Raw genomic sequence first — 18,211 nt, forward strand, 5'->3', positions numbered from 1 at the left:
GATCTGAAGAGCTGTGGAGAGGGGTTAGGAGTGTATGCACCCCTGTGAACTGCAGCCATGGCATCTTCTGCGAGTTGTTAGAACATTCATTCAGATGCCCGTCCAACTCATAGATAGAAGTGATGATCTGCTGAGCCTTCTGATGGAAACTTTATGAGATATTATATGTAACCAGCGGATCAGTCTGCACGGAATAAAACTGCAAAATAATGGGATGCTACAGAGATTTCTCACTGGCCTGACTTTGTAAAAGACGCAAGTAAGACATTGCTGTTTGTTATTTTAAAACTCTGAATGGAGTCTATGTACAGTGGTCAGAAAGTTGTAGTTCTTATACCTGCACTGATCTGCTCCATCTTAGTTCTGAACCACACAGATAGATGAGGGGAAGTGACACAGTTTATGCTGTTCTTCACCCCATGTGACAATATTCTATAGGTTCCTTGAGAGGTACTATAGTTAATGTTGAAGTGAAGTGTTAATTTATGCTTTACTTTTTTACTAATACTAAAAAATTTGTACATTTGACTTATGCTGTGTCCTGATTACTACATAATAATGACGTTACTGGAAGATTGGTGTGAAAAATGAAGGCTATTCAGATTTAAAACCACAAATGGAGTGATATTAAAAAAACTCTCAAAACCTGACAAACTTGTGTTTGAAACATGCAGTTTTATTCTATATGATAATGAATAATGTGGAGTTTTTTCATCTTTGGATCAGCTTACTTGTGTGAGAAGAGTTTCATACAGATAAACTACCTAAATTCAAAATGTCACTCTTGCCTCCAGAGGAGAGCATTCACTCTTGTGTGAAAATCAAAGTTACATTTTACAGCCATAACACTGAAAATGAAAATGTTTAGTAATGTTCAGAAACGGAAGTCACATTAAAGAAATGAGAATTTTTTTTATTATTTTTTAATAGACTATTATCTTGCAATAAATCATGTGTTAACAAGCTGTATTTCACATATTAATTAAATGATATTCAGTGGATGCTGTTCACAGGTCTGAGGTTTGATTCTGTATCAAATCAAATAAAGGAAGAATGTCACGCTGAACAAGACTTTAACCAAAATTACACCGCAATTGCACAATTTCTTCTTGTAATGTTTTGTTTCTTACCAAAAAAGGATCCTTTCCTTTTGATTCTTTTACACAAGTAAATGAGATACTTCTGTCTTAAATGTTGACTCATGGGAGGAGAAATCACTTGTGGGTAAACCAAAAGTCAGACTGTCTTCATGGCAAAAGTACATTTATGTAAAGAAATTTCTTATATTTGAAGGTCAAGGCTACTTTCAAAAGCAATGTGATTCAAAAACACAATTAACAGTTAGTGACTATTCAGAAATTATGAGAATCCAAAGCACCGTGTACTGGTTTCAGGCATGTCAGATATGTTGACTGATAAACATTTTATTAATGAACTTTGTTGATTTCTGGAATCATGATCTACATGACATGAATTCATCTTGGGTGAACAAACAATCTTTTGTTGTTGTTTTTTTATTATTATTTAAATAGCAGAAAAACACAATTTTATGGTTTTCTGATTAATGAAATTGTTGTGAGATTTGTTTATGTTATCCTAGTAAGGATACCGTGAGGGGCGGCCACTAGAGGTCGCTGGAACACTGTATGTGTATATGTTTTTTCAGAAAATTGATGTAGCCACGTACACTGCTGCTACGGTTCAATAAAAGCAGTTTGTGCTGAAGAAACCCTGCGTCTAATTACCTCATATCATGACAGAAATCAATGCTTTTAAAACTCCTGGGAGACCCTGAAGAGCTGCTCTGCTTATTCCCAGATGAACTTCAAAGGCAAATCACCAAGTTTCTCCTGAAGGAGTTGATCCACTCTTTGACTCTGTGCAACACTCAGTGTGTTCTTCCAGTCTCCAATCTGACCTGTAATAAAGACAAAAACACAACCCCTGATACCCTGATGTCACATTTTTCTGCACAGCAGCTGCAGGTCTATTATGTTACCTTTGCGCAGGAATTTTCCACTGAACGTCTCTGGTGGAATGTGCTCATAGTTTGCTTTCGAGTCATTCTTCATGTTCTGAAATGTAGCTTTTTCCACAACTTGACTGATGGCGGCTTCAGTCAGGTTTTTCCCTAAGAAGTTGCAGATCTTCTTCACTGATCCTTTCAGGTCCTGAAAGAAAAGCAGGAACACAACAGAAAGAGAACCTTAAACTCTGCCAGATATTTTATTTGAGTTTCCTTAGGAACAACAAAAGTGTGAAGAAACATCTTACCAAAATCATTTCCTCGTAGGTCAGGAAGAGGATGTTGTACTGGTCTCTGTTTAAATACCACTCCCTGACGTGGTCAAACCAGGATGACGCAAAAACTGTATAGTTGCATAATGCATCCAGTTATTTAGCATTCTGACTTAATTGAGTTCACATACAACCCACATGTCACAAGAAGAGCTCAAGTGTAAGCTCTGTAGTTACCTACAGCATGACTGTAGGCATGATCAGTCCCCCATGCTAATCATGCAGTGGTAGTGGGCCTCCGAATGTAGTACAGATTTTGTCAATGTGCTCAATCCACACACACACAAACAAAACTGGTGTTGGTGCTAAATACTAGCACAGCACCACAAAATCACTGGGTACTAAAGTGGAACCACTGTTGCCACACACTGAAACCTTCAGGTCACAGAAACCAAAGTTTTATGGGGGGGTTTTGCCTGTCCCATTTGGTTCTTTCGCCGTCAGAATTGTTGTCTGAAGACCAACAAGGATACCCAATGGATTTATTTTGCCAAATGGATCATCATGGCATTGCCGTATTGGTCCATTTGATCGACCTTTGTTTTTATTTTTTATTTTATTTTATTTTCAGTTGTTACAGACGGGACAGACATGAGTGAGGGATAGGAAAGGGAGAAAGAAAGAGGAAGGAAAAGAAAAAGAACCCAAAGTCTTTCAAGTATGTAGAGCTGCAAGAGCTGTGAGATGAATCACATGACAGAAAAGATAAAACGTTTAGCAACAGATTTTTTTATACATTTTAAACTGTACCTTTTAAAACATGGATTACTGCATGGGCATAGAGTGCACATGACCTTCCTGCTGGTGCATGCCAAGAAAAACAGGTGTTTTGACACATTTGTCATATTAACTCAGTAAATATTAACTCAGAATAAACACCCTCTCTCATAGTCCACTAAATCTGAATCCAGGATTTGGAATTTAAACTTTAATGAATCAGTAATTTTTCTCCAAAAAAATTCTAGAACAAAAGTAACACTTTACATAGTACATTTTTCAAAGCACAGGAGCGGGAGGAGTGGCAGCCATTTGTTCATTTCTAGCTTACCAAGTGTTACTCTGAGCCTTGCACACGCTAATAAAAAGTTTTATTTGTTTCTTTCTGCAGTCTGTGGTGCAAGGCCCATGATAATCTATCAATAATTCTACCTCAACAATTCTTAAACATTTATGTGAATAAAGATATAGATAATAAATAGATATAGTGTGTTTATAATAACCACTAACTGATTCATCATTATGTGGATCGAAAGTGAGGAAACTTACCGTTTCCTGTTATGTACCACTCAAAAAACTGGTCAAAGCTCTCGGGAGTTTCCAGGACTGTCATGGATTTGCTGAAGTGATAAAAAGACACCATGTTGTCCTTTGGATTCCTCATCAAATACACGATCTGATATAGATTTAAAAAAAAAACAAAAAAAAAACAGAATATAAACAGTTTGTTACTTAAATGTAAAAATTGAAAGTCATTAGTTTAAAAGAAAAATAATTTAAAAAACTGATTTCAAATAATATTTTTTAAATATATTTTAAAGGCTGTATTTTTTTGTAACTCTTTTTCTCCTATTTCTACTTGATTCGATGAACCTCTTAGTCTGCAATGACCTCATCGTAAGAAAGGAAAAGGACAAAAAATATATATACTGAAATAGAAACACAGAATCACTTGAAATAGAACAAATGCTAGTGCTAGCTTTTTGGACCTGGAACCATGTGTTTGTGTAGAAGTCTATGATAAAAATGACCCTCAGATTCCTTGATTTATGACCCCATTACAACGTCTATCGTTTCATTTTACGCTATCGTTTGTTTCGTGGTGTTGCAAAATAAACTGTTTACGGCAATATTTTTTCATCGTTTTGATGGTCACTGTAGTGGCTATATTAATTTCTTAAAGTTCTCTCTTTCTCTTATATTTAATATAACCACACTACGGACGGACAAGCGCCTGTTTTTATGCGTTGTGGTTAGCAACAACGACGGTAACACCATCGCGTGTCCGCTTCTTTATGTTCCACATAAGCCTTTCACAATAAAGCTCAAGATCCTGTTGAGACTTTTCAAAATAAACTGAATCACGTGAAAGAGCAGATTATTTACGGATGAGAAGTAAAAAAGAGCCGCCAGGTGCTAAAAAATAAACCTTAGACTCAAACGTTAGAACAGGCTTTTCCCCACAGCAAACCGTGTAATAAATACTCACAAAGAAAACGGCGGCCGTTATAACTTGTGTCTAAAAATGTATAGTTTCATGCATCGGTTAAAACACTCGACTCCAGGTACACGACGCGCACCTGGAAACAATTCCCGCAAGTCGAGCTGCCCGACACTCACAGAATTTACAGAAAATGTTACATTTTTGTAATTTATATCGTTATCAGGACGATAGAATTCTTATATCGGGATATGAGATTTTGGTCATATTGCACAGCCCTATTTAACACTGCCTCTTTCTTCAAGAAGAACTGAGTTTCTATAAAGTACTGACTTTTGCCTTCTTCTCTTTCACTCCTGGAGGCATGATATGTTCAGGGAGATGCGAGGCGAAGATTCGTGGAGAGGGAAGAAGAGTGTATTCAGCTTTCTTGTACTCCAGCCACGGCATCCTCTCCACGTTGGTTGAATATTTATTCTGATTCCCATCCAGTTCGTAGATGGAAATGATGATCTGCCGAGCCCATACAGTGCCTGATGTGGGGAAAACGTTAGAGATGATCAGTGGATCAGTCTGGCCAGCACAAAACTGCAAATACAAATAATGTGTAAGATTTTTCACCAACCTGACTTTGGATAAGTGACAAGGAAGACATCGCTGTCTTTTATTTCAAAACTCTCAAGAGAGTCTATGTACTCTGGAGTTGTAAGACCGACCAGAAAATTGAAGTTTTTGTGCTTGAAAACACGAAGATCTCTGATCTGCTCCATACTGGTTCTACATAAGACAGATAAAAAATATACACAGGAACGAAAAATCTGTGAGTCACATGGTGGAGAGGTTTGTTTGTCCCAGGGTCCCCGGGGCTACATTGTTGGGGTTCTTTTTGACCCCTGATAGGCTTTCCCATGGCAAATTGATGCTGGGTGAGCAGTGTTGGGGAGTAAGGGAATACATGGGGAATACTCTGATTTTGATTGCTGGAAACCCAGACAAAACGTGCAATAAGAGGCTCTAATGTAAGCATCCTGTTAATGTTGGTGGCGTCAGTTACACAATGGACCCAGAGCCAGAATAACAGGGCCAGCAGTGAACGGGCATGAATGGTTTTCTTACTTGGAAATTAAAACACCACTTCATAAAAAGAATGGGATGGGCGAAACCTCAGTATCCTTGATGTATTATTGCTGAGTGATTTTTATTACAATTACTGAATGCAACTCGCCACCAAGTTAACATTGTTAGCTGGCGTTAGTTCATAGACTGCAGACTGTTAGGCCATTTCTAAATACTCAAGTACGCCAGTCCTCGTGTTCTTGCTAGTCCAGACTTCGTAAGTTTACACGGGAGTGCTCCCGAGAACGCAGTGCGATCGTTCTACAGCAGTGTACTTGATGGCATCACACCTCCAGAGTTTTTAATGCCATCCTCTCTTAATTTAACTGTGATTAATATTTGCAATGGAAATTATACATGACAAAAAAAAAATTACACATGATGTAGTAGATTTCTTTAAGACAAAAAAAGATAATTTAAAAAAAGAAGCACTTTGGCAAAATTCGCTTTTACGTATCATCTGTTTCATAATGTCTAATAAGCTTCATTCAGTTGAGCACAATCCCTCCATGACAGAAACACAAGCTTAACCTCTCTGAATAAACATAGTGCACATGTACGCCTAATTACAAATCAGAATATAACCTGATCATTTCTGATCAGATTATCTCCACATTGTAACATACTGTTTTTAGACTTGATGGATAGCATTAGCAACATGCTAGCTGCAAATAATCATGTGCAGTTCCACATGATTATCAACAGAGAAAAAGAAAACATATTACTGATACAGAAATAGTTTTCTATACGAGATCACTGCAAAAAGTGCAGCCTTGCCTAATGTGTCCACCATACTGTTACTCATTTTATATTAAGATTTTGAAAAAATCTAGTTAGTATTGATATGGCGAGTGGCCTTCAGTAATAGTAAAAAAATAAATAAATCACATAGCAATAGTACATTCATGTAGTTGTAAAAAACATAACGATAAATCAAATCACATCACAAGTGCAGGTACACTGGTACAGTACATGCGATTGAAATTCTTGTGTGCGAGCTTCACAAGCAACAGAGGTGTGCAAAAAATACAATAACATAAAACAAGCAAAATATAAGAATGGCTAAATCTGAGAGTAATAAATATATGTACAATATAAGAGTGTATGCATTACTGGATGTGTATACTAAATATGTTTTTCTACGTGTGCGTGTGTGTCTGTGTGTGTATACATATTTTACAAATTAAATAGAGTAAACAATAAATAAAATATATTTATTTATTTAGAGAGTGAGCAGAGCTTTCAGCTGCTCTGCTCCCAGGCTGTGGAACTCTCTGCCCCCAGAAATAAGAAACATTGGTTCTCTCCCACAGTTTAAATCCCAACTCAAAACTCATCTGTTCAAATCTGCATATTCATTGTGAATCCACTGTTTGTTCATTTTATCTTGTGCTTTTATTTTATTGTTCTTATTCTGCCATTGTTTTACTAAGTGTTTTATCCTATTGTAAAGTGTCCTTGGGTGACTTGAAAGGCGCTCATAAATAAAATGTATTATTATTATTATTATTATTATTATTATTATTGTGACAATGTTGCCCTTATACATTTAAGGACAAAATTTAATGACCGCCACCTGCTGGATGGTGAGGGCAGAGGGCCGTGTAATTGTTGAGCTGGACAAAGAGAACACCTTTGCTGATGCAATGTCAGTCTTCTTTAGTTCATTCTATGTATTGAACCTGGAATACCAGGAGTCAGTGTGTGCAACATTGGAGCTAATTCAGAGGTATGTTTGAACAGTTAGCTAATAGTAATAGATGATGAATAAATTATCCCTAAGTAACTCATTATTAAACATCACAACTCAATGTTACTATTTATTATGGCATGTTCCCTGAAGAGGGAACAAAATGTACCTCCAGGGTTGAGACAAGCAGAAAGACTGGGACCACTGTGAAGCGAAAGTTTGTTCACATTAACCCTCATGTCACAACTTTCCTCCAGCGACATACTGAATTTGAGTGGAAAACTTCAAATTAGGTAACTGTTGTTGCCATTTCTAGTGAATTTCTTAAGTGACCAATGTGTTGTTACCTGTGTCTCCACAGATGATCCATGGCCCATGCTTTCTGGACATTTACACGAGTCGAACAACAATGAAGACAAGCTCTCTCGCCGTCTTGCAAGAAGCTGTCTCTGTCCAATAGGTTTTTTGAGTGCAACAGTTTTGATTTTTTGCCTTCTTTTACCTGTTTGTTAAACATTATTTCAGCTACTTACACTTTAATTGTCACATGTATTGGCTCACCCTACAAGTCAATGAACTCAGTCCGCAAAGCAATGTCAGGGTTCCTTCACACCACACACGCTCATCCATGTCCTTGTGGACCCTGCTTTGTGCATTGATTTGGTGGTGTGAGCCAGTATTTTGTATAAGTGTATATAAAGTGTATATAAAGGCAGACGTGTGGGGCTTGATATTATATTCATTACAATTTAGTTTATTTGTAAGGTGCCAACTTCACATTGTAGGTTTAGGACCCTACAAAATATAAGTAAGAAAACCCAACACTTGAGCATATGTTGTCTGGCATGATATGGATATGACATAATATCGTTATTGTTTGTACAACCATCTGAGAAAATATATGGATTACATAGTTTAGTAAAAACAAGTGCTTCTTTAATGAAAATATGTTTTCAGTTCTTTTCAGTTTTTGATTTTGGAAATGTGTATTTCTGCAGAGAAAAATCAGAACAGAAATAAAAAGTGGTGTGAAGCACATGAACTATATTTTGTGTGTGTGTGTGTCTCTATCTATCTATCTCAATCAATCGATAGTGTGTGTGTGTGTGTGTTTTTATATAAAAATACATATAAATGAATAAATGATACATTTTTTTTATACAATACAATTTTTTTGGAACCCTCCAGTCTCTTACAGTATGTTACTGTTTCCTGAAATTACGGTAAATTACGACCTGTTCAACAGTAAATGACCGCCTGTAGGAACACGGTATCCTCTAGCAGAGATGAATATTTTTGGTACTGATGATGATAAGTTACTGGTAAATATATTGCAGTTCATTACCTTGCAGCGGGCTTACAGTGACATACCGTGAATAAACGGTAGTCAGTGTTGGGAAGGTTACTTTTGAAATGTATTCCACTACAGATTACAGATTACATGCCCCAAAATTTATTTTGTAACGTATTCCATTACGTTACTCAATGAGAGTAAAGTATTCTGAATACTTTGGATTACTTAATATATTATCATGCTTTTTTACAACTAATAAATGTCCTGTTCCTGTGTGATTCATTACTATTACTGAAGGCTACTCGCAGGTTACTCAATAGCAACTACATTTTTAAATCATAATATAAAATGAGTAACAGTAGGTGGACATTAGGTAAGGCTGCACTTTCTGCAGCGATCTTGTATAGAAAACTTCTGCGCGTATTTAAAATAGGTCCGCGGCTCCAAACCGTAGTAAAGGGACCTCTGGCTAACACGTCGGTTTCCGTTTCAGGCTCACAGCCGAAAAATAGCTTTACTTTGTTGTCTTGGTCAACTTTGCTGGCGAGAGACAGAGAGAGGCGTTGAAAGGCTGCTCCAGCGGAACTTATTATTTCGGAGGAAAACAGGAACACGGTGTACACTCGAGTCTTAATAGCTTACTTAGAACTGGGCTCGTCAGACACTCTTTTTTTGGCTGTAGTGGTTATTATTATATTTACATGCTTCCAGCTCCCGTTTCTGCTCGATGACAACTCTACTTTTCCACTCGCCTTTTTCTCCCTCCCTCGCTCATAGATACATAACGTGTATGGCAGTCCATTCTCCCTGCAGCACGGACTACACTGCCCATAAGGCTACATTCTTTAGGGCTATACCTGTAACACTCTGCTATTGCCTTCATATTAAATCATTTAAAAAAATATTTCTTCACGTCATTATGAGACTCAAGATTGAGACATGGGCATTTGAGCCTCTTAATGCGTGTTTTGTTTGGTTTCCACCTAGCGGTGGGTTGGAACAGACACGCAGTTATTCTAGTAACGATCAGTGCACGAAGCGTGGCTTTGGAACTGGCGTTACAGACGGAAAGCGAGCGGAGCCGGGATGAGAAAAAGGATCGAGAGGAAAAACACTCACAGTTGCTGAATCAGGCGGAGACTGACGTCGGCAAGGTTTCGGAGCTCCTGACATGAAGAGAACGATGTCTGAGCGGCGAACAGGTGGGTGGCGTCTCTCTTTTAAACCCGTCCCCGTGATCAGCTGATCACCAGCTGACAACTATAAGGAGGAGATCATAAACCTGAAAAGAAATTTAACTGGTAAGAAAATCATTCAACAGTCCAAAGCATTCTCATATTGCTGACCTGATCTCAAAGGATATTCACCAAAAAGTCTAGATGCATGCTCAGCCCTTCAGGTAAGGAAATCCCTAAAAAGTTGATTCTCTTCATCAGGACGTAGCATTTTCAAATTTGCATAATGATTGAAACTTCAGTCATTATGCAAAAGTACTGTTCAACAAGTGGAAGTGTGCAGTCAGCTTAGACTGAGAAATCACTTGGATGAGTGAAAAAACATTTCCCCCACCACGAAACGTTATGTATAGATAAAAAATCAACTTTTTTGAGATATTCACCAAGAAGTTGCAGTCTTACACGCCTCTCTGCAGCTTCTCTCCTCCTGCTACCCCCCCAAAAACCCATCTCCATAGAGACTGTGTCTGCTTCCAAAAAGACAAAAAACAAACTAAAAACCAGCAACAAACAACTTAAACATTTACAAAGAAAGAACAATACAGTATCCACATCTGAACCAAAGAGTAAAACAGTGAAATGTGGATTATTAAATATTAGGTCTCTCTCCTCCAAGTCTCTGTTAGTACATGACTTAATAATTGATCAACAAATTGATTTACTCTGCCTTACAGAAACCTGGTTGCAGCAGGATGATTATGTTAGTTTAAATGAATCAACACCCCCGAGTCATTCTAACTACCAGAAATCTCGAAGCACAGGTCGAGGGGGCGGTTTGGCAGCAATTTTTCACACCAGTCTATTAATTAATGAAAGACCAAGACAGACTTTTAATTCATTTGAAAGCCTGATGCTTAACATTGTCCACCCCAGCTGTGAAACTCAGAAACCAGTCTTACTTGTTATCATCTATCGTCCACCTGGGCCTTACACAGAGTTTCTGTCTGATTTCTCAGACTTTATATCTAATTTAGTTCTGAGCTCAGATAAAATAATTATTGTGGGTGATTTTAACATCCATGTTGATGCTAAAAATGACAGCCTCAACATGGCATTTAATCTGTTGTTAGACTCAATTGGTTTCTCTCAAAATGTAAAAGAACCCACCCACCACTTTAATCACACTCTAGATCTTGTTTTAACATATGGCATAGAAACTGAACATTTAACAGTGTTTCCTGAAAACCCTCTCCTGTCTGATCATTTCTTGATAACATTTACATTTACAATAATTGATTACGCAGCAGTGGAGAGTGGACTTTATCAAAGTAGATGTCTTTCTGAAAGCGCTGTAACTAAGTTTAAGAATATAATCCAGCCACTGTTATCATCGTCAATGCCCTGTACCAACACAGAGCAGAGCAGCTATCTGAACGCTACCCCAACAGAGGTCGATTATCTTGTTAATAATTTCACCTCCTCACTACGTACGACTCTGGATACTGTAGCTCCAGTGAAAACTAAGGTCTCTAATCAGAAGTACCTGACCCCGTGGTATAATTCTCAAACACGTACCCTAAAGCAGATGACTCGTAATCTGGAGAGGAAATGGCGTGTCACAAATTTAGAGGATCATCATTTAGCCTGGAGAAATAGTTTGTTGCTTTATAAGAAAGCCCTCCGCAAAGCCAGAACAGCTTACTACTCATCACTGATTGAAGAAAATAAGAACAACCCCAGGTTTCTCTTCAGCACTGTAGCCAGGCTGACAAAAAGTCAGAGCTCTTTTGAGCCAACCATCCCTTTAACGTTAACTAGTAATGACTTCATGAACTTCTTCACAAATAAAATTTTTATCATTAGAGAAAAAATTACCAATAATCATCCCACAGATGTAATATTATCAACAGCTACTCTTAGTTCCATTGATGTTAAGTTACTCTTTTTCTCCAATCGATCTTTCTGAGTTAACTTCAATAATTACTTCCTCCAAACCATCAACGTGTCTTTTAGACCCCATTCCTACAAAACTGCTCAAAGAAGTCCTGCCATTGATTAATTCTTCGATCTTATATATGATCAACCTATCTCTAATAATCGGCTATGTACCACAGGCCTTCAAGGTGGCTGCAGTTAAACCTTTACTCAAAAAGCCATCTCTAGACCCAGCAGTCTTAGCTAATTATAGGCCAATCTCCAACCTTCCTTTCATATCAAAAATCCTTGAAAGAGTAGTTGTCAAACAGCTAACAGATCATCTGCAGAGGAATGGTTTATTTGAAGAGTTTCAGTCAGGTTTCAGAGTTCATCACAGCACAGAAACAGCTTTAGTGAAGGTTACAAATGATCTTCTTATGGCCTCTGACAGTGGACTCATCTCTGTGCTTGTCCTTCTTGACCTTAGTGCAGCATTCGATACTGTTGACCATAATATCCTGTTAGAGCGATTAGAACATGCTGTAGGTATTACAGGTATTGCACTGCAGTGGTTTGTATCATATCTATCTAATAGACTCCAATTTGTGCATGTAAATGGAGAGTCCTCTTCACACACTGAGGTTAATTATGGAGTTCCACAGGGTTCAGTGCTAGGACCAATTCTGTTTACATTATACATGCTTCCCCTAGGCAGCATCATTAGAAGACATAGCATACATTTTCACTGCTATGCAGATGACACCCAGCTCTATCTGTCCATAAAGCCAGATAACACACACCAATTAGTTAAACTGCAGGAATGTCTTAAAGACATAAAGACTTGGATGGCCACTAACTTTCTGCTTCTTAACTCAGATAAAACTGAGGTCATTGTACTCGGCGCTGAAAAGCTTAGAAATATGGTATCTAACCAGATTCTTACTCTGGATGGCATTACCTTGGCCTCCAGTAACACTGTGAGGAACCTTGGAGTCATTTTTGACCAGGATGTGTCCTTCAACGCACATATTAAACAAATATGTAAGACTGCGTTCTTCCATTTGCGCAACATCTCTAAAATTAGAAATATCCTGTCTCAGAGTGATGCTGAAAAACTAGTTCATGCATTTATTACTTCCAGGCTGGACTACTGCAATTCATTATTATCAGGCTGTCCAAAAAACTCACTGAAAAGCCTTCAGTTAATTCAAAATGCTGCAGCAAGAGTACTGACAGGGACTAGAAAGAGAGAGCATATTTCTCCTGTTTTGGCTTCCCTTCATTGGCTTCCTGTTAAATCCAGAATTGAATTCAAAATCCTGCTCCTCACATACAAGGTCTTAAATAATCAGGCCCCATCTTATCTTAATGACCTTGTAGTACCATATCACCCTATTAGAGCACTTCGCTCCCACTCTGCAGGCCTACTTGTTGTTCCTAGAGTATTTAAAAGTAGAATGGGAGGGAGAGCCTTCAGTTTTCAGGCCCCTCTTCTGTGGAACCAGCTTCCAGTTTGGATTCGGGAGACAGACACTATCTCTACTTTTAAGATTAGGCTTAAAACTTTCCTTTTTGCTAAAGCATATAGTTAGGGCTGGACCAGGTGACCCTGAATCCTCCCTTAGTTATGCTGCAATAGATGTAGGCTGCCGGGGGATTCCCATGATGCATTGAGTTTTTCCTTTCCAGTCACCTTTCTCACTCACTATGTGTTAATAGACCTCTCTGTATTGAATCATATCTGTTATTAATCTCTGTCTCTCTTCCACAGCATGTCTTTTATCCTGTCTTCCTTCTCTCACCCCAACCGGTCGCAGCAGATGGCCGCCCCTCCCTGAGCCTGGTTCTGCCGGAGGTTTCTTCCTGTTAAAAGGGAGTTTTTCCTTCCCACTGTCGCCAAAGTGCTTGCTCATAGGGGGTCATATGATTGTTGGGCTTTTCTCTGTATCTATGAAGCGCCTTGAGGCGACATTTGTTGTGATTTGGCGCTATATAAATAAAATTGAATTGAATTGAATTGAAGTTGGACACTGGCAAAGGCAGTGCACTCACACTTTCAAGCAATTCACCCACTCCAGACTCTTCTCCTATAAATGCTATTTAATAAACACTCATAATTGCAATTATCATAGTCACATTAGGAGTAATGTTAGACTTTTTCTTAGTGCTAAGTGTAATTTACATTAAATTGCAATTAATATGAATTACTGAAATAATATACTCCGAATCCTCCTTAGCCACAGTTTATCTGAAATGGTAAAACACTTCCCATTCTCCGAACCACATTCTCAGTCTAAATCCATTTACAAACTCAACCAAGTTTTTTAGGTGGCTCGGAATAAACCCCTTTATTTTTTTATTACTGCCAAGGGCCGACGCACACTATGTCAAAACCCAAGCTCATTAGGGCTGAAACCTATGTTTTCTTTCAGACAAAATCAGCCATGGCAGACCCTCTTCCCAGTCTCTACTAAGCTTTATGCAATAGGTACGCAAAAGAGACTTTAGCATCTGGTGAAACCTTTCCAGAGCCCCCTGGCTTTGGGCATGGTATCTTGATGACCAATTATGGTTTATGTGCAGGGTTTTCAAAACTTCCCATTCTCCGAACCACATTCTCAGTGTCCTAAGCTTTTTTTTAGAAATCAGTCTTTTTGCAAAACATTGAACAGTTTTAACCATGTTAAACACAATTTAGTAACTCAGAGTAAATAATTAAAACCACTATGACTCACTAAAGCACATGTGTGCAGTGACAGCCAGGTTGGGTCAGAGGTTGATAAACAACAAAGCATCAAAACAGTCTGATAATACATGTAAACAAATTCTCAAGACAGAAAAGTACAAAAAGAAAATCACAAAACACATTTTTACTGAACCTGCATTACTTTTAGAACCAGTATAACAGTAGAAAGGTAAGTGTTGTATTACCTGGGTGTTTGCAGCAAGACCAATAGAGTGAATGTCCCGTACACCTCTTATCATTGACATGCGCATGCTCTGAGCCTCCACAATCCTCCACAACATTTCCACAGCATTATTTGCTGAAAAGATCATATGGAGAGCCCAAAGTGCTGTTTTCTCTCTGATATTGTTAGACCTTCATTCAGAGAGTCACAGATCTCCAACTCTGGCCCTGATGAACTGGGAGACTTTACACTCAGCCTACTTCTACAGCCACCTCTAGATTACTTGATTCTACTTCATAATTACTTCATTAATTATTTTGAATTAAATATGGTACACTTATAGCAGAGGGAGGGGGCAAGTTTTGAACTAGCTCAAGAAACTGTGTCAAATCTGCTCAATTAACTCAGTTCGTTGATGGAAAGAAAATGCATTGGCATCTCTGCCCAGTCTGGAAGGCAGCCATGCTGACATTGAATAAATGTCACAACCTGGCTCATGACTTATGACAAAAAATGGAAGAGAACACCAAACAATCCCATTTTAAAGAAAACAACAACAAAAAAGTATCGTGATCAATCAAGTCCATGCAAGTGGAAACCTCACCAAACAAACAGCAATACAAAATCAGTTCTGACAGCTCATTGCATTTATCTACCGGCAAATGAGACAGGAATTTATCCAGATTACAAAGAGACTGAAATTTTTTCAAATGACCAAACTGTCATCAGGCTCTGGTATTTCATCAATTTCAGAAAAGGAAGTGAAGAAACAAACAAGGGTGAATGGTGTCCTTAACACACCGACTAGAATTTTGGTCACTTGCATAATACGGTTTGAGTAAGTTTACATGACAGTGCTGAACCAACTTTTTTCATTTTACGGTTGAAAGTAATTTATATCAAAGTTTCTCATTAAGGACCTGTGAGGGCCTGTAAATGGGGGACGATACAGAGATCCCACAACTGGCAAAAAGGCTGAAACTTGGTCCCCACAACAAAACTGACAGCTGGCAATCCCAGCTACAAGCAATCAAAGTCTAAATCCATTTACAAACTCAACCAAGTTTTTTAGGTGGCTCGGAATAAACCCCTTTATTTTTTTATTACAGCCAAGGGCCGACGCACACTATGTCAACACCCAAGCTCATTAGGACTGAAACCTATGTTTTCTTTCAGACAAAATCAGCCATGGCAGACCCTCTTCCCAGTCTCTACTAAGCTTTATGCAATAGGTACGCAAAAGAGACTTTAGCATCTGGTGAAACCTTTCCAGAGCACCCTGGCTTTGGGCATGGTATCTTGATGACCAATTATGGTTTATGTGCAGGGTTTTCAAAACTTTGGCGAACCTGTGAGATGAAAAATGTGAACTCTGATCACTCACACCGAAATAAACTGAGTTAGAGCTGTCACCACTGCCTTGATCGTCATTGACCTCAGTCGATATCCAGCAGGAATTTTGGTACTTTGACACATCACTGCAAGAAGATACTTATTTCCAGATGTTGAGGGCAGCAAAGGACCCACACAGTATAGAACAAGATGTTCAAAAGGTTCCATTATCAGAAGAATAAGTTGTAATGGTGCTAGCTTAATGGTTTGGTGAGCTTATGCAAAGGAAAAGGGAGGGTGGTCAAACCCCTCCCACTACTGAGGAGGCAGTCACCTGTGTCAGACTCCTTCGAGAAGGGCAGCACACTATATAGGTTCACTATATAGGAGTCATAGTCTCCTGAATCACTCAGAATTTTAACTGGGACTTTATCCCCACTTCCCACCAAGAAAACAAAAACATCCCTAATAAGAGGACTATAGCATTCCAAACAGCAGGAATTAACAAAACATCATCAGGCATTTTGCACATGTAACTCATGTAACAGGAGCAGAGGCTGCAGCCGGTTTAATATAAGATGTAATTCTTGTGGTTTTGGCCTGCAACCTTGGAATTCTGCCTTCCAGTGACCTTTCATGACAGTAATTGCAGGCATTAGTTTTTATTAGACTTTTATCAAGCTTAGAATCGAATTTAAATGAACGAACCTTACCCGACCTTGAGTGATTACCCACAACAACCGAACCAGAACCTCTCCTCACACTGTCTGCTGTCTTTACTTTGGACGCTGGAATATTACTCTTATGGAAGAGTGCAAACTCATCTGCCGGTGTTCCAGATTAACTGGTGTCACAGATTAACTGGTAACGGTTAAACAGATGTGTAGTAGACAACAAACCAGGAAATAAACAGTTAATATTTCATCTGTCACATTTGTCAGGTTCATTTAAATACACTCCGTCAGTCCTACTGCTCCTGACCAAGTTGTGTCAACAAGCTCCAGCTGTGTCCAAGTGCCATAGCCTACAGCCAAATTAACATCTGACTTGCATCTGCACCTGGCTCTATCACCACGTTTTAATTCCCGTTTCATGCAAAATAAATTTTTAACTTTTAATGTTTTAGGTTACTGCATCTTGCAAATAAGCCTTTAAACTAAATGAAATGGTACTGAGTATTTATTTTTGGCCTACATCAGTAAAAAATGACAAATTATATACATAAAGTTCTAAAATCGCTACTCCTAATGTTCATGATTATTTAAAAAATATTTTTTTCCATAACAAAGAATTATGTCATAAACAAATATTATGCATTAATATTTGACTAGTGTTGTAACATCACATCTGATTAGCATAGTCTGCTGTTTCTTTTCTCTGGAAATAAACACTTGGGGTCATAAAAGATAATATAGATCGACATAGCTGGAGAGAGCTGGTAGTTATATACAGTATATGTAACTTATACCCACATAGCAAGCATGTCTGGTCTGGATCTGGTATCAGGCCAGTAGCGCTGGTTGACTTCTGGCATGATAAGATGTATTTCATCCAGATATGGGCCAGGCCTGGCATAGATGGCACTGTTTATGTGATCGCATGCCACATCTGGCCCGATTGTGGTTTGGGTTTTGTGGCCCAGGCTCATAGAAAACAGCTCTGGCCCGGATCTGGCATCAAGCTGGCACTTCTGACTGACCGGTGTCATGGCAGGGTGTATGTCAACCAGATGTGGGCCAGGTCTGGCAATGATGGCACTATTTATGTTCCTATTTTCCTATTTTAGTTAGAAGAGCCAAATGCCACGTTGCAATACTATACTGCTATAGTAGCCAATGTTTCAAATGCAGATTTGACAGGTTTGTGAGTGTACACTTTATCCAAAACCTAGTGACGATTTACTCATGCTTACCTCTGAGTGGCTGCAGTTTAGGCAGTAGAGCAGGTCACCTGCTGATCTGAAGGTTAGTGGTTTGATTCCTGGCTCCTCCAGTCTGTAAGAGTGTGTATATGTACAGCTGTGTCCCAATCCAGCGACCACACGCTTCGTAGTGCGCGTTTGTAGATTGATTATGTCACAGCGACGCGCCGAAGGGAGTCCCAATTCGAAGTGTACTCCAAATGCGATCGACAAACGCACAGTTAATTTTCCCAAATTTGAAGGGCGGGTCCGGTGTGTAGACTCCGTGGTCCTGTGTATCCCAGTATTCCTAGTGCGGCGGTGGGTGTGGATATTTCTTCGGGAAAAAAGGCGGAGCGACCGAAGAGTAAACTTTCAAAAGTTAGTACTGAATATGATGTCACTTATTAGGAGTGCAACGA

At 38.7% G+C, this 18,211-nt stretch overlaps 1 protein-coding gene across 1 annotated transcript; it reads right to left on the minus strand.

Moving 5' to 3' along the window:
* Positions 1-1,500: 1,500 nt before the first annotated feature.
* Positions 1,501-9,782, minus strand: LOC148103024 (amine sulfotransferase-like). The gene is made up of 7 exons (XM_087840060.1): positions 9,676-9,782; positions 5,082-5,233; positions 4,790-4,989; positions 3,565-3,691; positions 2,275-2,369; positions 2,000-2,171; positions 1,501-1,918 (listed from the first exon to the last, which is right to left on the minus strand). The coding sequence occupies exons 2-7, from the start codon at positions 5,224-5,226 to the stop codon at positions 1,809-1,811; spliced, it is 849 nt and encodes a 282-aa protein (XP_087696186.1). The 5' UTR covers positions 5,227-5,233; positions 9,676-9,782; the 3' UTR covers positions 1,501-1,808.
* Between the last annotated feature and the right edge of the window lie 8,429 nt (positions 9,783-18,211).

Source organism: Neolamprologus brichardi, chromosome 4 (assembly GCF_056152115.1).
Source record: "Neolamprologus brichardi isolate AB-2024 chromosome 4, ASM5615211v1, whole genome shotgun sequence".
In the NCBI taxonomy this organism is placed as follows: Eukaryota; Metazoa; Chordata; class Actinopteri; order Cichliformes; family Cichlidae; genus Neolamprologus; species Neolamprologus brichardi.

Bases quoted from the DNA above. Each gene is read 5' to 3' on its own strand.
- LOC148103024 (XM_087840060.1), bottom strand. From the start codon at position 5,226: ATGGAGCAGATCAGAGATCTTCGTGTTTTCAAGCACAAAAACTTCAAT. The intron at 2,370-3,564 runs GTAAGTTTCCTC...GCAACTATACAG, and splicing joins GTGGTACATAACAGGAAACG to TTTTTGCGTCATCCTGGTTT. The intron at 1,919-1,999 runs GTAACATAATAG...TCTTTATTACAG, and splicing joins TGGAAAATTCCTGCGCAAAG to GTCAGATTGGAGACTGGAAG.